Raw genomic sequence first — 22,380 nt, 5'->3', positions numbered from 1 at the left:
TATCAAATGTTATGTGAATCCTGACTTTGGATTTACATATAGAAATAATTTTAGTTTTCATGTGAATAAGTGATATTTATTTTATAAACCTTGCTTTTCTGTTATTTAAATTTCACATTCACAAATGTAAATTTTTTAAATGCAATAAGATTTAAACATTTAATGAAAATGAGTCTATTGAGTTATCTAAAAACTGAAAAGCTATAAGAACAGTGGCTGTGTAAGACTTGCACTTAATCTGGATTGAAAGACTTAAATTAGTCTGGACTGAGGGACTCTAATGTGGTAATGTTGTGATGATGGTTTTTAATGTTTTTTTGTTTTGTTGTAGTTTTCTTACAATCATTTAAATAATAATAAAAAAATAGCCTTTAGCCATGCTGTCTCTATTTTCTTTTTCTTTTTTTTTCTGTCATTTCTGGCTATAGCCGCATTGTGAACATCTTTTTTTGATTTGTTGACATTTTTGTGGCCTAAACATATTTTCTGTCATTTATGGACTGTTTCTGGATGTCACCGGACGTCCAGATTATAGCCAGTATGAACGTCTTTTCTCAACTAGTTCTGGCTGTCAGTGGACGTTTAGATTATGGCCTGGACGGACGGACGTGATATCAACCTGTTTTGTATGTCCACAGACGTCTCTTGCTCAGTGGGGGGTCCCAGCTGACATCGGGCGAAAGGTGAGGTACACCCTGGACAGGTCGCCAGTTTAAATTCACTCAGTTTAAAACAATATCTTCAGAGCTGAAAGTGATGTCTCGTTTTGTCCGACCAACAGTTCAAAACCATAAAATCTTCCGTTTACAGAGTTTTTAAACATTTAAAAGAAAAGAGAAGCCGAAAATCTGAGACGTTGGAGAAGCTGCGACCAGAGCTCACTTTAACAATAATCCAGGTAATAAGGAGCATACATTGTATTTAAATTATATATTTGTTCATTCATGAAGATTACGTGAATTGTAAAGCCTGATACTGTAAAAGTTTAAACAAGACTGTAATATTCAAAAACGATTAGTCCATCAATCAACGTATGTTTTTGATATTAGGTTGATGGTTTGAGCCGAACATTTTCTGCTTCCCAGTTTTCTATCGCAGCAAACTGAATATTTAGTTTTGGACTGTCGCCGTCTTTAAAACAGACATTTGAAGACCTTGGACACTGCTGGATATCTTCCTTAGAGCTGCAACGATTAATCGATTAATTGTTGACTTTTAAATTAATCATCAATGATTCTGATAATTAAAGTAATTTAGGGGGGGAAATAAAGGATTCTATGATTCCAAACAAGACATTTGGGGACGTCCCCTTGAGCTTTGAGAAAACTTGTTATTGACAAAACTAATTAAATCCATTTGACCAGGGAAATGATCGTTAGTTGCACACCTAATCATCATGGGAACAACTTTCTGATCTTTTAGAGACAAAAAAAATCCAAACTATTGCTATGGATTTATCATAATGGATGACTAAAAACATACACTGTAACTGATTTTTGTATTTTGAACAGTATTTTACTGTAATATGTACAGTAAAATACCAGATATATACTTTACAGTATATTACTGTAAATAGCAAAGGATTATGGGAAACTATTCCCTCACTACTGTAATTCTTCTCTACTGTAAATGCATTTACAGTAATAAAGCTGCCCGCAAAAAATGACCAATGGGAGGGATTTGTTTTTTGTTGTAAGTGGCGGTAAAAGGACAAAGGAGAAAAAAAAACAACTCAACATAAATGTAAGTAAGCAATTTCTATTAATTTCATTATTTTATGTATGTATTTTATTACATTTATAAATATATTTACTTCTAGCCAGGGTAACTTGCTGTCATACAGTTCTAACCTTAGCTACGTTAGAAGATAAAAAGATAGTGGTTAACATTAACTTAACTGTGTAATGTTATGGTAACTTAAAGTTTATCTAACATTAAGTTAAGCTTAAAATGTAAAAGCCTAATGTTAGCTGGTTATCAAACAATGTATTATTGATTATTTAAATATTCCTGTTAGCATTATACCAAAAGTTTTAACCGTTTTTTTTTTTTGTTTGTTTAATTTTTAAATATTTCAATGTTATAACGCTACGTCACTTGTGTCCGTCTGCCTCTAACCGTTAGCTAACCTCCAACGGTTAACTGTTGTACGTTAGAGGCTGGCTGACTGACTTGACGGAAGTTTAACTTAAGGAGTAACGGTAACGTTAGTATTTGAAAAGTTAACGTTTGCTCATGGTAAAGCAGTATTTTCTTGTTTGAAGTCCATCTTTTGTTTTTTTATTTTTTCAGTTTGTAGTCTGGGCCGTGAATTGCGACGTGTCTTCGGAGTCTTGTTGGACGGATGGTCGCTGACAACGTTAGCTATAACGTTAACACGTCCGACGTCAACTGGTGAGTAAAATCAACTCAGTTCAGCTACTCAACGTGACGTTAAACATTTTTTAAACAGACAGATATACAATAAAAAACCCGGTAATGTAACATTAACTAACCAGCGTTGTTTGGCTCCTAAATTAACTTGCGCTGTCAAGATGGTAGCGTCATTTGTGTGTAAACAGTGTCATTTTTCAGGGCGAACGCTTTCCAGATTTTACCACCATGTCATAATGCACAGGAACCAGGCTAATTCTGGGTTCGGCTGTGGTTTGCCGACTTTCCTTGCATTTTTCAGACATTGTCTGGCCTTAAGTCACACATGTGTCGGAAGCACACACAGCCTAATAAACAGACGGTTAGCTGTAAAGTTACCGTTAGACCTGCTCAGACGGATGCAGTGATTTGTCCGATTGCGGGTTGTGAGCATACATCTCCCAATTTGCTCAACTTGTGTGACCATTTAAAATGGCATATAAGAGATGGGAAAAAGATCACCTGCCCCTTTCCCAGCTGTGAAAAAAACTTTCATGTAAAGTCATCCTTCACATCCCACATCAGCAGGAAACACAGACACTGTGTGGAGAACCCTGCACAAGTGCATACAGATGCCGCTAGCTGGAACGTTGGAACAGTGACATCCATGATCACAGTCTTGTAAATTTTGAGATTTGGCACTGTTCTATTTGAGGATGCAAGCTAAAATGCTGCTACCTGCCACCACTATTCAGACTTGGTGGTACATGACAGTAACTTGGAACATATTTTTTCAAAACTGAGAGATGAATTAACAAAGCTCAATGTGTCAGCAATTGATATTGATAACATCATAGCTGGTCTAAACAAGAGCAAACTTCTGAGGTTGTATAATGAGGGAGTATTTAGTTCTGATGAAACCCGGAAGACATATTTCAAGAGGAATTTTAAATATGTGGCACCGAAACAAGTGTATCTGGGTAAAAACACCAAAGGAAAGGACTGCTTTGTGCAATATGTTCCAATGAGCGAGACCCTCAAAGCTCTTCTGAGCCAAGAGTCTTTCAAAGCACAGTACACTGAAGCAAAGACACACAGATCAGATGATCCACATTTACTGGAGGATGTAAGAGATGGCAGGAAATTTAAAGGGACAGAAACTTTTCACCACTGTATGTCCTCAGTGTCCATTATTTTGTACCACGATTCCTTTGAAGTGGTAAACCCTCTTGGCTCGGGAAGAAAAAAGCACAAGCAACTTGCTGTTTACATGTCCCTGTCAGAAATCTCTCCTCAAAATAGATCCTCTATAGATCCCATACAGCATGTTATGCTTTGTAAAGAGGTAGATTTACAGTTTTTTGGGCAAGAGAAAGTGTTTGCTCCTCTTGTAAGAGATTTGATGGATCTTGAAGAGGCAGGGATGGAGCTGGACAATGGTCAAATGATTCAAGGGGCAGTGCTTGCAATAGCTGGAGATAACCTTGGCTCTCACATGATTGGCGGCTTCACAGAGAACTTCAGTAAAAGTAAATATTTCTGTCGTTACTGTGTTATAGACAGAGAGACTTTTCAAAATGCTCCTACTGAATTAGGCCTCCCACGCACAAAGGAAAGTTATAAGAACTCTGTTAATGAGCTTTCCATGAACCCTCAGTTAGCTGTTGTCCATGGCATAAAATATGACTCTATGTTTAATAGCCTGAAACACTTTCATGTTTGTTACCCAGGACTCCCACCATGCTTGGGACACGACCTTTTTGAAGGTGTTGTTTCACCAGATCTGTCTCTCTACATCAAGCAGCTTGTCACGGTGGGAAAGCATTTCACTTACAGTCAGCTGAACAGAAACATATCTACTTTTAAGTATGCCGGGACGGATGTCAACAATAAGCCATGTGAAGTGCGGGCAGACAGCCAACGTTTGGGGGGCAATGCAGCTCAGAACTGGTGTTTCCTCCGTTTACTCCCACTGCTCATAGGCGATCGCATTAAAAATCCACTGGAGGATGAGATTTGGCAGTTGTGCCTGCAGCTACGAGAGATAGTTAATATGGTGACGGTCCCCAAAATACATGCTAACCAGGTAGCATATTTGAGAGTTGTCATTGAGCAGTATATTGAGTCTAGAGCCTCATTGTTTCCAGCTACATCGTTGAAACCTAAGCATGATTTCTTACTGCACTATCCAGAACTCACACTTCATTTTGGTCCACTAATTCGGTTGTGGACTTTGCGCTTTGAAAGCAAGCATACATTTTTCAAGCAGTGTGCAAGAAAACTGCATAACTTGTTAAGGGTTGGCTTTGCCTTCCCCTCTTTTCCTCGTGTTCCCGGTGTGTCCGCACTTGTCCGAGACCCGCTCCCCTGCCCTCTGCTCCGTCTGAATCCTATACCCCCGACCCTGAGCCTTTCTCCGGCGAGTTTTCCCTGTGCCGTGGTTTCCTGCTTCAGTGCGCCATGGTGTTCTCCCAACGGCCGCGGACCTTCGCCTCAGACCCCACTAAGGTACGCTATATTCTAGGCCTGTTAAGAGGGAGAGCATATAGCCTGGGCAGAAGCTGTAAGTGTCAATACCCCGATTACAGCCCTGTCTCTTCCCCAGTTTGAGGCAATGCTCCGAGATGTTTTTGATCACCCCGATCACTGCGGTGACACATCCCGCCGCCTGTTGGAGCTCCGGCAGGGAGCCCGCTCTGTGGCTGACTTCTCAGAACCCTGGCCGCTGACGCAGGCTGGAATGATGCGGCGCTGCGGGGTGCATTCAGGAAGGGACTAAGTGAAGTAGTTAAGGACGAATTAGCTTCACGGGATGAGCCTTCCAGTTTGAATTCATTAATCTCTCTGTCTATCCGGCTCGACAACCGCCTGCGTGAGCGGCGGAGGGAGCGCGCTAACCGCCCCAAAACAGACCCTCAGCCTCGTCGTCCACTCACCTACGATTCTCCCCCCTTCCTAGTCTCTGCCACGGGGCCACAACCCACTTGCAGCTCTCTACCAGAGCCCATGCAGTTGGGCCGGGCCCGGCTGACACCGGAGGAACACTCCCGCAGACGCAGTCAGGGTGAGTGCCTCTATTGTGGCAGCAAGGGTCACTTTGTTTCCTCATGCCCGGTTCGGCCAAAAGGCTGGGCCCTTCAGTAGGCGTGGGCGTACTGAGGGGACAACACCTTAGCCCCACTAACAAACCCCTTCGACTGTTAATCCCTGCCACTTTATGCATGCCCTCGTTTTCCCTGCCACTCCAAGCTCTTATTGATTCCGGTGCAGAGGGTAATTTTATTGATAGAAGTCTGGCCGTTCAGTCTAACTTCCCTCTAGTACCCCTCCCGGAGCCCTGTACAGCCCGGGCCATAGATGGCTGCCTCCTAGCCCATGTTACAGAGTCTACCAAACCTCTCAAATTAGTGTTATCTGGAAACCACCATGAAGACATCCAATTTGACGTCATCTCAGACCCCTATCATTTTAGGGTATCCCTGGCTCAAACTTCACAATCCCCATGTCGACTGGGTCACCGGCAAGATTCTGGGCTGGAGCCCCTACTGCTCTTCCTCTTGTCTGCAATCCGCGTCCCCCCCAACTCTCATGACCTGAAGAGTGTTCAGCAAGGATCTTGCGCTATCTCTCCCACCTCACAGACCTTACGACTGCGAGATCAAACTGCTCCCCGGTGCCCCACTTCCATCCAGCTACAACCTCTCTTGCCCTGAGAGGGAGGCCATGGAGACTTACATCCGTGACTCCCTTAAGACTGGCCTGATCTGCTCCTCTTCATCTCCCGTTGGTGCAGGGTTTCCAGGAATCCTGTTGAGCATGTTTCCCACGTCTGCCAGGTTCTTCAGCGGTTGCTGGAGAACAGGCTTTATGTCAAGGCCGAGAAGTGTGAATTCCACTCCAGTTCTGTGAGTTTTTTGGGCTTCATCATTGGGCAGGGGCAGATGCAGGCGGACCCGGCCAAGATCCAGGCTGTGGTAGGGTAGCCCGTTCCGGGTTCCCGCAAACAGTTACAACAATTTTTGGGATTCGCTAACTTCTACCGTAGATTTGTCAGACATTACAGTAGGGTCGCAGCACCCCTTACCAGACTAACCTCCACCAAATCACCTTTCTCCTGGCTGCCAGAGGCCCAGCTTGCCTTTGACAGGTTAAAATCCCTGTTCACGTCAGCACCTATCCTAGTGCATCCTGATCCCACCAAGCAGTTTATCGTTGATGTTGGGGCGTCGGACAGCGGGGTGAGGGCCGTACTGTCCCAGCTCTCTGGCCCCGGTCAGAAGATGCACCCTTGTGCTTTCTTCCCACGCCGACTAACCCCCGCGGAGAGGAACTACAATGTAGGTAACCAGGAACTTCTGGCGGTGAAGTTGGCGTTGGAGGAGTGGCGGCATTGGCTAGAAGGCACTGAACAGCCCTTCATTGTACGGACTGATCACAGAAACCTTGCAACCTTCCCTACATTCAAACCGCCAAGAGGCTCAACTCTCGACAGGCACGTTGGGCTTTGTTTTTCGGTCGATTTAAACCTTCTCCTGACTTACAGACCCGGCTCTATGAACACGAAACCAGATGCCCTCTCCAGGAAGTTTCACTCGCTTACGGATACTCCCAGCCCTGACACCATTCTGCCGTCCAGCTGTGTGGTGGCGGCCATTTCCTGGGAGATTGAGTCAGTTATAAGGGAGGCCCAACGCACCCACCCAGACCCAGGTAACGGTCCTGCTAACAGTTTGTTTGTCCCCGATCCCGTCCGCTCTCAGGTCCTGCAGTGGGTCCACAACACCCGTTTTGCCTGCCACCCCGGCTACCGGAGGACCCTGTCCCTGCTGAAGAGGAGTTTCTGGTGGCCCACCATGGAGGCTGATACACGGAGTTTGTGTCAGCCTGCACGGTCTGCGCCCGGGAGAAATCTTCTCATCGCCCCCCCTTCAGTGAGCTCCATCCATTACCAGTGCCTGGTCGACCGTGGTCTCACATTGCCCTGGACTTTGTCACCGGCCTGTCCCCATCCCTAGGTAACAACACCATACTCACCATTGTAGATCGCTTTTCCAAGGCTGTCCACTTTGTCTCTCTACCCAAGTTGCCCACAGCTCGTGAGACCGCTGACCTCCTCGTCCAGCATGTGTTCTGCCTTCATGGAATTCCCCCGGACATCGTGTCGGACAGAGGCCCTCAGTTTGTTTCCAAGGTATGGAGTGAGTTTTGCCAGTCACTGGGCGCCTCTGTCAGTCTCTCCTCTGGTTTCCATCCTCAGACAAACGGACAAGCTGAGATGGTCAACCAAGACCTGGAGGCGTCCCTACGATGTGTCGCTGCCCAGAACACCCATTCTTGGAGTTCTCACCTGGCTTGGGTCGAATACGCCCATAATTTCCTCGTCAGCGCAGCCATGGGTCTGTCTCCATTTGAGGCCTCTCTGGGTTACAAGCCCCCTCTGTTCCCGGCCCAGGAGAGAGACCGCACGGTGCCCTCAGTCCAACACCACCTCTGCCGCTGTCGCAAGGTCTGGAGGGACACTCGGGCGGCCCTCCTCAGGTCTACGGAGATCAACCATCGCCTGGCAGACCGGCATAGGATCCCAGCTCCCGAATATAAACAAGGTCAGAGGGTTTGGTTATCTACCAGAAACATCTCTCTCAGGTCAGAATCTAGAAAATTCATTTTCCAAGGAGGTTCATTGGTCCCTTCACGGTCGAAAGAATCATCAACCCCTCGGCTGTCAGACTCAACCTGCCTCGGTCCATGAGGATTCACCCCACCTTCCATGTATCCCAGTTGAACCCGAACAGCTCTCGTCGGATTCTCTCCATGCCTGGAAATCCAACCCTTTGGCTCTCTCTCTGTGCACATTAATAAATTCAGCCTGTGTCCTCATACCATTGTGTCCGCACTTGAATCCTTTTCAGTGGAACCTAACATAACTTCAAAAACCTAAACAGTACTCTGGCAGAGAGACACCAGCTTCTGCAGGCCTATCTTCAAGCTGGCAGTCTCTTTACATCACATCTTCAAATGCAGCAAGCTGATTTTGATAGCCACTTATACAACCTTGACATCCAGGAAGCTGTTAGGTTGAAAGGCATCAGTGAGGCCACATTAGTGACAGCAGCTGTTACTTACAAGGGCACCAAATACCAGAAATCTTTGTAGTTATGGAGGACAGTGACATGGGATACACCTTTGGAAAAATTGCACTGATTTTGACAAACATCAAATGTTTATTTTGTCATTGAAAAATACCAATCAGTGCCATTAGTGGACCTGGGTGTGCACTGCCTCCTTGACTTATGCATTTCTTAAGTGTGTCAGTGTGGAGGCCCTGGCTGACTACTACCCACTGTCTTTGTACGATTGATGTTAATCTTGTGCCTTTGCATCATTCTGTCTAAGGTAAATGAAAACATACTGACTCAATGGAGGACGTCATCGGAAAGGCACTACCAACGCTTCAAGAGAGAGAGATTATAACAATCTCATAACACATTGGGCTGGTATTGGTGTGAAGACGGATTGCGAACTTCAGTTTGTTACATTTGAAGACATTATAGATATTATTCCGCTTATTGCTGGCTGAAGACTCATACACTATCTTGAAAACAGAGGTAAGAAATACCAGTGACAACCATGTTAACAGTACAATATTCTTTCATTTACAATATTGGAGACTGTTAAGACTAGAAATGCTTTTTTGTAAACTGGAAAAACCCAAGAACCACAACATTTTGTATCTGACAGGTAATAATAATTAATGTTACTAATAGTTATGCATACAATCTGTCAGGAAGGTGAATATGCAAATCTTTGTGTTTGAGGACTCTATCTGCTTAAAACACTATCGTTCCTCATTAATCACAAGATATCAGGATATTGGGGACTGCAGATGTAAATTAGCCTAAGGCTAACTCTGGTGTATTGCATCAAATGTTTACATTTATGTTATTAATTGCACATGGTCCCTTCTAAATAAAAATCAATCAATCAATATGTTGTTTTTTTCTGTCTTTACTTGTGAGGACTACAAGACCCATACAGGTGTTGCTCTGTCTTGTACTTTTAAATTAGCACGTGGCGTGTTGACGTCAGTGTTGTGGTGGCATTTACACTGTCTCATATCTGGTCTTTGTGTCATGTGGAATGTTGTTATGGTTTGCATCCAAAATATTGGTGTGGAAAATACAGAGGTCCGCGTCTGGCGGTTCTGAATACATGGTGTATATTTGTATATAGTTTGTTTGCCAGGGGTTGGGCCCTAATATAAACACATTTTGACTGAAAGGGACATTTTAGGAGGTGAGGGTTACAAGAAGCCAATGCAGTTTCCTCATTGTACTGTATAAGGTTCACCTATACCAGGTAAGCAAAAGCCCCTTTCCATTAACAGAACCAGCTCGCCTCGCCGCGGTTTGGCCTTCCTCCGTTTTCCATTGCAGATACCCAGAGATAGTACCCTTCAATGTAGCTGGTTGTCATCGCGACGCCACACACAACTGCTGCAACGTAACGTCTCTTGATTTAAGTTAAAACGGTTCAACGTTCCTCAGAATGTAAAGACAGATAAGCGGTATGAAAACCTTCCAGCTGTGTTTTCCTCTGCCGTTGTTGCTGCAGCGGTCTGTGTGACGGCGGGAGCAGAGGGCTCTGTGAGCGGGCGGCTGGCCGGCCTCACATGCTCCTCCTCAACTCCGAAAACTTTGAAGCACATTTTTGTTCCGCCATCACTTTTCATAAAACTGTCAATATTTGAAATCTACACAGCTGATTTCTCACCTCAAAACATAGAAAAACTCAGAAGTGGATTTAGTAATGAAATAACGGAAAAAAACTGTAAAATATAAAACTTTCTGTTGCTTGCCTCTGTCAGGCGCACGCAGTGATGATGCAGTGAATAGTGACGATTCTCTCTGACCAATCAACAGTCTACTGTGTTTTCACGTTACATTTTAGTATCCCTCAGCTCGCTTGTAACCTCGATGGAGGTAATACGAAAAAAATTACCTGGTAGCAGGTACAGGTGCAACTATTACACAATGGAAAACCAAAATAAGTAGAGGCGAGTGGAGCTGCTACCGTGCAGTTGAAAAGGGGCTAAAGTATCCACAAAAAAATACAAACTGCATTTAGGTGGCTATATTGAATTTGGAGGGCATATAGTATAATCTTATAAAACAGTTGATAAACATTTGTCTATTTATACATCGAACATTATCATTCATTTCAATGAGTGGGGTCCACTCAAGCGGGAACCTCTGGGTCTGAGAAGTGAGGCGTCCCTTAAACCCACATTCTATCGAACGGCCACCAGGGAGCAACTCCACTGGTTACCATATAAAATTAGTTAGACAGCAAGCAGAATCTCAACATGTCCAGGATCGCTAGTCCCATGCTTTATCTAAAAATTTCCACTAGACAACAAACATGATATCTTGGTGTCAGTGAGTTGGTACTAGAGCGAATCTGATAGGGCTGTATCAGAAATAAAATGCCTGCATAGCAAGGTACTCACATAGTCCTGTGGTCAGTATAATGCCTATTTCTTGAGCATATGTAGACGATATTTCAGCTTTGGGTTTAAAAGCGTACATACTGCTTAAAAATGCCCAAACAACACATGCAATAATAAAGTAAAGATGTCTTTATTCCTCACACAGGGCGTGACAATCATACATCTGTCCAGCTTGGCAACTCTGCAGCAGGAACTTCATCTTCAGGCCTACAAAGCAATGTCCCTATTCAGATCTCTGACTGGGTAACATCTTCTGAAGTTTCATGGGAGAAAATGCCACCAAATTTGCGACAGTGTGTCGCGCAAGGCCAGCGACCCAGAAAGCAGGAGCGTATAGCTTTGGTGAGAAGGGTTGTGGACTCGATCAGGGATAAATGTTTGAACCCTACGAGAGGCCAGTGTTCAGAAATTGCAAGAAGAATCACTGAAAAGTCTCCTAAAAGCTTTGCGGATGTAACAATGGAAGGAGAGTTAATTGGTTGTGGTTATGGCTCCTTGTTAAATCAGATAAAAACAAGGGTTGAACATGTCAATCGTGACAACACACTGGTTAGAGTTAGAAAACAAAAGCGTCCAATCAATGACATGGAGTCTACACCCAGCAGCGAGAACACAGCATCCAAATGTTCAAAAACAGATGGCTATGGTTGCATCAGTTGGCATCCACTTGACCTCCCTGAAGATGAGACTCCTGAGTCAATAGAGGAAAAAAGAAAGGAAATGATTCATTTCTCAAGAGGGACCCAGAGCAGCAGACCGTGGCCAGGTGGAAGAATTGATGAAGATCACATATGCTTCTCAGCGATATGCTATCAATACCCACCCCCCTCCCAGCACTGCTGAACTCGAAGAACGGTTGATGTAAGTGTTAATGTTAATTTGAACATTGTTTATACAAAAGATTTATTGTGATTAGGGTCATAGTTTGACATTTCATGTGACTGCTCTGTTGACTTTCTCCATTAGCAGCATGTTTTATAAAATCAGCAAAGAGACACATAACTTGCCTTTTCGATTTTTGCACCTGCAATTAGTTTTTTACAGAAGCATGTGCACCACATGTGGTTGAGGCTTGTTAACAACGTAGCTTATAAAGAACAAAACGTGGCAGCTAACGAATGACATCTGCACTGGTGTGTTCACTGTCACTTTAACAGATTTGTACTCCTCTGTGTCCTCGTCTTGTAACGTAATACATAGCATCTGTCTCTGTTTCTCTGCAAAATGCTAAATTGGGTCCCCAAATATACCTGGGCGGCCTGTCATGTAAAGTCTATCTGTGGGAAACACTGCGTATGTGTGTGTAATGAATTTCTTCCAACTTTTTGTTAATTGCTGCACTTAGGTCACTGCAACTCCAGCCGACGTAGTTGGCAGCCTCCTTGTGCCAAACCCCCCAAGGCTAATCGCACTTGGTAAGGCTGAAATGATCTGATTAATCTATAATACGACTGATATGAGGATTAGCTGGGGGGTCTCCTTTATTGTCATATAGCTTGTGAGGTCTCGTTTTTTATGTGCTATGCCATCTTTTTAAAGACTAACCAAACCAATTTTTGTATATGGGTATTCAGTAGTGTTTTTGATGGATGTCCAAATATTGGCATTTTGTATTATAAGTATTTGAATTCTACATGTTAGGAATAGGCATAGCAAGTGCCCTCTACTGGTAGAATGTAGCTATTGGCTGATCTGGTGGCAGGTGACATATGGTGGCAGCTTTCGTTACCAACCAACCTCTACCCCCAACATCTCCTGACTCAGTTACATACTGACCCCATATACACGAACACACACCAGTGTCTCTCAACCTCCCTCAGCAACTGAAGTTTACTCAGCAACACAGGTACCACACAAAAACCTTTACAAAAGTTTATTTTTATTTCATGGCATAATATGGCATGAGTAATATAACATGGTCTGATACGTAATATGCATGTTGTTAATTTTATTTAAAACTATAAAAATATTTCAGTATAATGTAGGCATTACAACACCACCTTTAACCTCATCATCACCCATCGTTTTAAGTCCTGTTATGGTATGATTTTTACCCATAGGCTGACCATATTGAGCATGCTGTGCTGGTGTCTGTTACAGGGGACTCTGTTCTCCAAGCAAAAACATGGAGGTTGACTTTGGAGGGAAGAATCATCATCCAGCCATCATCCAAGAGGATTTCTCATCAGCATTAGCTGTCCTGTTTGGCTGCTACTATGTATTCAATGAGCAGTACCAGGAAGATGCGGCCAGTACACTGGAGTTCATTTAGAGGTTTGTCCATCATAAATGAACCCTAACTCCAGTTGTCAATATTACGGCTGGTGCTAGCATGGTAACAGTAACAGAAACGAGGACATTAGGAAGATGTGATGTTTATGTGTTAGGATTGGACTGATGTGACAAAGTATACCTTACACCTACACCCACAACCCTACAACACACTCTCTCTGTTCCCCTGACTTTCTGCATCAGCAGTATGTTTTAAATAGTTAGCATTAAAGTGCATTCTGCACCGAGTGGGGCAAACACTGGTTTGAGATATAATATATTCCTGCTGGTTCATACTGAGAATCAACCCTGATGGCACCAAATGCCAAAGTCACAGATCAGCCGGAAATCTGGCAAGAGGCTCCAAAGAAAAACCACCAGCCTGAATCCTCTCGTGGCGTCTCTCATCAGAGAGCTTGTCGATTGTGATTTGCAAAACTACTGAAATGTAACACAAGAACAAGAACACAAACACTTGCCACCTGCAGGTCAAGATTTTCATGTATAAAAGTAAAATATCTCATACAAGATGAGATATTGCAAAATATTTAACTGAAGTGCTTACTTTATGCTTTCTACTTTATGTGCAGAGGTTTAGGAGACAGTATTAGCACAATGTTACAGTAAGCACTTGTCAATCATACACTTCAGTCTTTAACTTAGATAAGAGATGCTTAAGAGAATCTTAATAGATGAAAGCAATTAAAATGTAAACAGTAAACAATGATACCAATTAAAATTTCAGTTGAAGTGCCAGAGATAGTTAAAATGGGCTAAAATATCGACCAACTCCAACCAACACCAACTGCTGGATCAGTGTGTGCCCTCAGTCTGTGTATGTCAGTGTTTGTCGGATAACATTTTGAGTTTGGTGGAGTTGTGGAAAGTCGTTTTCCAGCAAACATTCTAAGAGTGTGTCCCTTGACAACTAAGCCTATACTCGTAACTATATGCGTAACGTTTCCTCCCCACAGACTGACGGCTGAACAACAAAATAAGATGTCCAGGGTTTGATTCTGCACGTTTCAAATGAATTTAAAATAAAAAGTTCTCTCTTTGAGTCTATTTCTTCTTCTTCTTGCTCTTCTTTCCGCCCTCTCCCTGCTGAGCGCTGGTGTCTCCTCCTCCGCTCTTCTGGGTCCGGGTCTTTAGTTTAGGGATCATCTCCGCTACGTACATCATCACGTCTTTACCTGCGGGAGGGAAAGAGACGATAAAAACAGGCCGCGTGGCCGATCCTGAGCTAGACTCTCAGCACAGGGGGGGCGGAGCATAATCACGGGGCCCACATGCTAGTTATTAGTAGTGATGGCCAAATGAAGCGCTCTGCGTCCTGCGTTCAGAAAATGCACAGCACCATCTGCCGGTGAAGATGCGATGCAACAACGCTGACAACCACAAAATGCAATCCGGCTAATATGTTAAACCCAGAGGAAGTTTTACTGCACTCAGTGACTGTGCTTTTAAAGCTCTGGAGAGAAAAACTGCGATTCTCATTTCAGCCTTAATTTCAGTGTTGTGGTTACGACCCGTTTCTCATATTTTGGCCCTAAAATTCACCAGGACGAGGAGACAAAGCCATTAGCAGCAGGAATCATAATTGACACTTGACGGCGAGACCTTGCTCGGTCTCATTAATGGCAAATTTGTTCTGTTTGACAAAAACAAATAGATTCCCTGAGCAGGACTTGAACCCCACACCAGAACTCCAACTCTGCTACCTCACCATCTAATTGGAAGATGGTCAAGTGATTGGCTTTAAATATAGTACACTTTCCCTTTACCTCAGAGAAGTAGAAATACTAGATTTACCATAAAAGTCAAAATTCTACTCAAGTAAAGGTACAAAAGTGTTCCATAGCAGTTCTTGCCTGCTGTTCAGTTCAGCTGGCTGAACAATCAGTAAATTGACATAGTTTGACAAACTGACATTCAAATGTGTGAAACCCGGAGCGGCCTGTCAAAGCAGCCACGTGTTTCACTACCTGAGTGAACCAGCATGTTTGCTTCATACTAACGTCACTAGTGACGTTACAAGCTCCGAAGCAGCGGTTCGCTGAAAGGACTTAACGAGTTCCAGTTTCAGACGCAACATCACTAATTATTTGTTTTCTTACCAGTAGGTGTACCTGCTACACATGGACTTATGCACAGCCTACGTCCGTCCCTCAGAATTCCCAGGATGCATTAAAAATGAGTTAAACTTTGTGTCGGATCAATAATTTAAGTTTAGAAACTGTTTCTGAATCAGGACGTCAGGATTTGGACCAAGCAGCTCCTGAAAAGCAAGCCGTTACTTCATCACACAAACAGAGCAGAGCGTGTGCAGGACTCACGGGAGGAGAACTTGTCCTGACAGAAGCTGCCGTCGGCCTCCTTCACCTGGACCCTGACCCGGCCTCTGAACTGGACGTCCCGGTTCAGCTCCCTGGGGTGCAGCTTGTTCTGGAAAACACACACACAGGCACTTTAACCCCCTGATGAAGTGTGTGTGTCGTATTTGTTTCTCTGAGGGAGTTTTCGTTTTACCTCCATGTAGACGTTCATCCCCGCCGCCGTCAGGACGTCTCTGATCTCAGAGCAGGACGGGTTCTCCACAGCCTGCAGACACACGGCACCACTTCATGGACTTCTCCTCCAAACATTATAACAATACAAACCAAACCCCTCCAGCACTCAGTGACAGGAGTGTGGAATCTAATCTAATAATCGTTTTTCTTTATTTTTCTATTGTTAGCACAAATGCAGAACGTGACAATGACAGTAAACGAAAACTCTTTTTGGTTTTGGACTGTTGGTTGGACAAATGAGGCAATTTGAAGGTTAACATTTTATCGAATTAACGGCTAATCGATTCTGAAAATAATCGTTAGTTATATATTTACACCTCGCTGTCTCATCTTCACGTGCCAGTAATTCTGCATTAGTCGGGAGATCTGCTTTGGTCTTTAGGAAGACCAAATAAATGCATCCTCCACCAGATCTGCGGCGTTGGACCAGATTCACAGACGAAGACGGCGGTTAATTAAGAGAGAGACGCCACAAAGTACAGTACAACAACCTGAAATATCACAAAAAGGCAAGAAATCTCTGTCGCCCGCCGGGTAAAACATCCAGCGGAGCTCTAAAAGGTCCGGCTCCGGTCTCCACAGCGAAACAAGAGACAGCTCGGTAGAGATCAACAGCTGTTCTTCATGCTACCTGCTCTGAGCGACAGACTGAAGCAGCTGGTCACCTGCTGGAGTTTAGAGTTGGGAGAAATGGTTTACCGACAACTCTCAAGCCTGAACAAGGAGATTTAAGAGTAGTGATAGTGAATCGGTCTGATAGTGAGCTGCTGGTGAAAGGTGCTCCCTCTTGTGAGTTTATGGAAGGTGGTGAAAGAGTTAGTTTGGAGTCTTTGTTAAATGTGAACACGTTTTTCCTGAATGACGGCAGCTCTAATCTAACAGCGTTATACTGCAGAGAATAACGCAGCTGAACGGCGTCTGACAGACTGAACGCCGCTCTCCTTTAAACAGCAGCCACGATCTGAAACCTACAGCAGAACCCAAAGTTTGTTTCTGTTTCATTCATTAATAAAGTTTCATCTGAAACTACCCGTTCCCTGGCTGAGACAACATGTAGATTAGACCGGGTTATACATGACTTTTCTTTGTTTTGATATCGGCATTATTTATCGGCCATTTGCAGCCCTGCTCTCTAAATGTTTCTAAGAGTATACAGATGAAGGTGCTAAAAACAAAGTCGCAATAATTCAACTTGCACCACACAGTAACCGACACTAGACAAGACAGAGCTGGTCTGTTACTGTGAGGCGGAGCGAGCACGGTGTGTGACAGGAGCTTTGTAAAGTGCACAGTAAAGAAAATCGTGATTTAGACCAGAATCATGCAGCACTACATCAGGGAGCGTCCTTGAACGCACCGTTCGGTTCCTGCTAATAACAACCTGCTGTTGAGCTGGTGAAACATGGCGGAAAGGAAAAAGCGTCACCTTCTCTGCGGGGATCCTTCGTCCTTCAGCCAGCGTCTTCTTGCTGTTGATGTAGACCGGGTAGATGCAGATGAACCTGAAACACAGACAGACAGACTGACCACGGGCACGCTGCTCGCATGCAGAGATGTGTCGAGATTTCCACGACATGACACTATATATACAGTGCGCTGTACGCATCCTGTGTGCATCATCTTGCTGAACTCAGAACGATGACTTTCAGATAAATCCATTAATCTTTTTAACTATTAAATGTCAGAAAACAGAGAAACACGTTCTCTAAAGCTGAAGCTTTGTGCTGTCAGACCGTCTCTGTCTCCTGTGATTTCATGTTTACCTGCTTTGTACTGATCATGTCAAACTTTGTCTGATGCAGCTTCGAGTTTTACTTTCTCCTCATTCTGATCCTACGTCGTCGTGTTATTGCTGTTTTAATGGATGAATTTAACATCATGCACGTTTACAGTGATGTTGAGCAATGTGTGTTTTCCATGAACATAAATAAAATAAGGCACTGGCTACTACTGACTACAATGTGTTTCCACGATCATTAAATCTACAACAACAGTTTGTTATGAAACAGCATCAGAGCTCATTACTCAATCCACAGAAAATTCATTGGCAAATATTCTGATAACTGTTTTAGGTTCAGAAAATGTAAAAAATTTATAGAAGTCAGATTTCTAGACCAAGTGATTTATCAATAAAGTGGAGAAAAAACTAACTAGCAGTTGTCCAAATCCTTGGCTAAGCTCTGAGAAGTTGTCCTTCGTCGTCTTCAGTCAAAAAAAAAAACAATATAACGTCGGTGGAATCGATTTGTGACCAAATATTGATCTTAGATCTAAAACAGGACCCTTTATACATGTCATGCCAGAGTCGTCTGGATTCACCAAACTTAATGTCAAAACTAAGACACTTTAACATGTGCCACGGTTTCTGTCAAAGATCTAGAAAAATCTCACTTTCTAACTTATTAGGAACGCTTATTCTAAAGAGGTATAGTGTTAAACAGGTTTTACTAACATAAACATTTAACAGGATTTACCCGCCAGATAGCGACTCCCACAATCCCTTAATACTTCACTAGTTTAGCTAACTTAACGTTAGGGGTTGTAAGTTACCTTTGCGACCCGTGAACACCAAAACAAAACGTTTTTGGGTGGATTAAAAGCTATAAACCCAAATTAAATGTATGCCGAATTGAAGAGTGGCCCTTCTATGTGGAACCGTTCAGTACAGTAGCAAGCAATAAGCAAATTACATTAGCAGAAACCCAAATTATCCTTAAATTCCTAAATCTTCTATGGGAGTTGTTAGCTGTAGCTTAGCTTAGGCTAACAGGCTAGCTTTCAGGAGAACTCACCTCTCTTTATCAGCGGGGTTTTCAGTCAGATGAGCCATTGTTGGTTAGTTCGGTTGTTTCTGTGACTGCAGGTCGACTCTCGGTTGGATCCAGAGACACACGACACGGTTTGATTTGTGCCGTGAAACACGCCGCCATACGGCCGCTGCACTGACTGTTGACAACCGATAGGTGCGCTGGATTCAGTGCACAGAGTGCACCGGACAATGTGCAGGTACCATAGACAAAAAAATAAAATAAAATAGCAGCTACTGAACCAGGATTTGCGGCCAGAGAGACAAAATTCATTTCAGTAATATTGGCATGAATCTAAAACAACAATATTGCCAAAGCTACAAATAAATTACAAAAGAACAATTCATTACATACAGACAGTTCATTGAATAAAGTAAATAAAACAGTAAAACTGTCAAACAGAAGTCCGGCTCCATTAGAAATAAAATGTTTCTACTTCTCAGCTGATTTATTCCCTCAGAAAACACTTTCCTGATGAGTTTATGTTCTCAGTCACTAGTTTCAAGTCTTCTTCAACACAGCATGATGTTCATTTAGTAAATTATGGTCCCATTTATTTTAAAACATAAAGCAGAGTTTCAGGGCGGGGCTACCTTGTGAGTGACAAGTTGTTACCATGGCAACCTGTCAGTCAGGATAGAGTGACTACTACCCACGACACCGGCTGTTTCTCAATACCGAGTTCGCCAAGTTCAGACTTCTGTACTTTAAAGCTCGGATTTGGCAAGTTCGGCTCAGGAGTACAAACTCTGAGGAACGGGAGCACGCAGTCCGTCATTCTGCAATTGGAACAGCAGCGGACTTGATGACGGCCGAATAAGATGTGATCTGATCTTCTAATACAACAGTAGACAAACACAATTTGCTTAAACTAATACCACACAAAGAAGTATATGTTTTTATTGAACACACCGTGTTCACATTCACAGTGCAGGGTGTAAAAATTGTGAACCTCTAGGCCAATGACTTCGCCAAAAGCTAACTGCAGTCAGGAGTCAGCCAACCTGGGGTCCAATCAATGAGTCGAGATTGGAGGTGTTGGTTAGAGCTGCCCTGCCCTGTAGTTGAGTGACTGTAAATCACACTGGAACATGAACCATGTGACCCACAAGGATTCTGAATCTCAGCTGACTCAACTTCTGTCTCTAGTTGAACCTGTGTCTTCGGGTCTGAGGACAGTCTCATCAGTCACCACACCACCCTGAACACCTCAGCATTTATTTCAGCCACTGAGCCTTTTTCTCTAGAGTTAGGGCCCGTGTCCACCAAAGCGTTTTTTGCCAGCTGAAAACGGCAGCTGCTCTTCTGAAAACGGCCAACAGGGAGCGCTAGCGGGCGTTTTTGAGGCACAGCGTTTTTTCCGACTGCTTTGGTTGCTATGATACACAAAATCTGTGGTTGTAGTACTCCTACCTAACTTTACTGGATGTAAAAATATCAACATGGAGTAGAGTACTTGCTCTGTATAAAGAGAAGGCTGAAGCAGGTAGAGAGAGAGGACGGACTCGCCAGGATAGTAACCTTTGCTTAGGAGTGGTATTTGTCCCGCCCCTCCTCTACTGTGATTGGACAGCTGGGTAAAAAGTGCCATTGACGAGCGCAGTGTTTTCCCCAAAGTTGAACATTTTTCAACTCTCGCCATTTTTCAACTCTCGCCAACCCAGCGCGGAAAAGATGCTCAGCGCCTTGGAATTAATTGAAAAAAGATGCTGGCATCAGAAATAAAGGTTTTGGTGGACACGGGCTCTTAGAGATGGAAGGACATTAAAATTAATCTTTCAACACAAATAATAATTTTAATAGTTTTATTTCAAAGAATAAAGGATTCTTAAAATTATTTTATATGATTATGAAACATTTGAGTTCAGTAACAGTTAAATGATTTTGGTTACAATAAAAATGTCAAACATTAAAATCAAAGCACAACATAAAGTTGATATGATTTAACTGACAGTATAAATAAAGTACTCATAAGGTTGTTCTGGAGGGATGGAGTCTCCAACTGGATCACGTTTAACTTGAAGCTGAGCAGAGCTACACTTCTGTTTTTGCTTGGTTTCTGGGCGGTTTTTATCCTATTGGAGAAGGTTTCTTCAAGTGAAAGATTAACAGGATTTCTATGATGCTAGAAGATTTTGCTCAATTAGCACCAAATATTGTTCTCACCGCAGTCTCTGTAGGAAATGAGGACCTGAGCTCAGTTGGAAACAGCTGGACAATAAGGGTTAAGGACGTCTCAACCTTCCTGTTCTTAAATCACCCCAGTTGTTCAGCCTCATCACATCCCATTATAATTAAAACAGGAACACACGTCAACCTGTAGGTTAGATGTTAGATGATTGGGGTAATAATGTTATATTTACCTTTGTTTAGACTTCCAAATAACTGGCATTGATAGTTGGCCTAAAGGTGAAATGCACCCAAATATCAAAGACTCATTTTCCCAGTTACCCCAACTGCAGTTCTGAAACAATCGGCACTGATTTTTTAGTGAGGAAACTGGTGAACATCAGTGCAAAATAGGTGTTTCTTCATCAGACTTGACTCTAAAGCTGTTTCACAGACAGTTGTTTTGTCCTGATTTTCTACAATGACAGCGGCGAGTCCAGTGTTATGATCCTCTCTATATAACCAGCTATGTAATTAAGATCGAGGATGTATTATAAGGGGAAAGTTTCTCTGCATCTCGCTGATCGATTACCAAATGTGATCGAATTCAGACACCGTGCATCTAACCAGAAAACAAGGTTTGTAATTATACAGTAGTATAAATGCATATAACAACAAGCAAACAACAGACAACTACAAACCATAAAAGAAGATTAAACCACAGATAATGAAATGCGTTAATGATATTCTTGCCAATGTGACAAAATAACGAAAACTATTTTTAGCTCTTTGTCAGGTGGCGAAATAAGTTTATTTTATTGCCCTCTTGTGTTGTTAGTCTTCTTGCACTAAGTGATCACATCAGCCATCAAGGAAACTGATCCCGCATCAACATTTGTTTCTGCTTGTTCCTGCTGCTTTTCTTGTCGCGCCCTTGATAGTGATTTTCTGCATGATTGTAAAATGAAAAAACAGTGGAAGAGCAGAAGACTGATGCAGACAACACAACTTATGGATAAAGACCAAACTGCTTCCTTGTGTCTTAACTGACACTCTTGTAGCATCCTGTCCACTGACACCACCACCTCTCTGAAAACCAACTTCAAATGACCACACTCATGATCATCACTGATCCAGCCTTCCAGTGAAACTTTAACTGTAGTTTGGTTTTGTCCAAAGAAAGTCAGCAGAACTCTGTCAGGTAAAGGTCGGCAGTCAAATCTTGGTGTTGACCAAGAGCTCACGTACAAGACGTCTGTGGCGTTGTCCTTTGCACAGTTGTTAATGATGACTGAACCATCGTGGAAGGCCAACATGTAAAGGTCATTTCCATCACCTCCGACCAGGTAATCACCCCCAGTGGACACCAGGATGTCATCGCCATCCGAGCCTTTGAGAAGAGCACTTTCGTAGCCGGACACCAAGATATCAGAATAGATGGTGCCAACGACATTCTCCACGTCCTTCAACACGTCCCCCTCAGCATCAGCATAGTGGCCTTGTCCAGTCAGCAGGTTAACATAAACCCCTTTACCCGTGTCGTGATCACCTCGGTACAGAACAGTGTCTCTGCCAGGACCCCCGTCCACTAGATCGGCCCCTGGTCCAGGAATGAAGACGTCCCTGCCAGAGTTTCCCATCATAGTGTCATTTCCATCTTCTCCATAAAGAGTGTCGTCTCCCAAGTCACCGATCAGGATGTCGTCTCCATTCCCTCCTATCAGCGTATCGTCTCCTTCGCCTCCTTCCAAGGCGTCATCCTTCC

At 43.3% G+C, this 22,380-nt stretch overlaps 2 protein-coding genes across 3 annotated transcripts in view; both read right to left on the bottom strand.

Moving 5' to 3' along the window:
• The window catches only part of LOC123960213 (signal recognition particle 19 kDa protein-like), a 31,275-nt gene extending 12,592 nt beyond the window's left edge, over positions 1-18,683 (bottom strand). The window contains exons 1-5 of one of the 2 annotated variants that reach the window (XR_006822462.1): positions 18,492-18,683; positions 17,126-17,201; positions 15,659-15,730; positions 15,466-15,574; positions 14,131-14,322 (exon numbers count right to left, since the gene is read on the bottom strand). Coding sequence is in view for 1 of the 2 variants with exons in the window: in XM_046034859.1 (XP_045890815.1) it covers positions 14,192-14,322; positions 15,466-15,574; positions 15,659-15,730; positions 17,126-17,201; positions 18,492-18,529 (426 nt within the window). In the remaining variant the exon portion in view is untranslated. Of the gene's footprint in view, positions 1-12,716; positions 14,323-15,465; positions 15,575-15,658; positions 15,731-17,125; positions 17,202-18,491 lie in introns of those variants that run through there. The other variant, XM_046034859.1, reaches the window with a different exon arrangement.
• The window catches only part of LOC123960356 (scavenger receptor cysteine-rich type 1 protein M130-like), a 549,618-nt gene that overhangs the window by 477,105 nt on the left and 50,133 nt on the right, over positions 1-22,380 (bottom strand). The gene's annotated exons all lie outside the window — the stretch shown is intronic.

This window comes from Micropterus dolomieu, linkage group LG21 (genome assembly GCF_021292245.1).
Source record: "Micropterus dolomieu isolate WLL.071019.BEF.003 ecotype Adirondacks linkage group LG21, ASM2129224v1, whole genome shotgun sequence".
Classification (NCBI taxonomy): domain Eukaryota; kingdom Metazoa; phylum Chordata; class Actinopteri; order Centrarchiformes; family Centrarchidae; genus Micropterus; species Micropterus dolomieu.
This window is presented reverse-complemented; position numbering and strand designations above follow the sequence as displayed.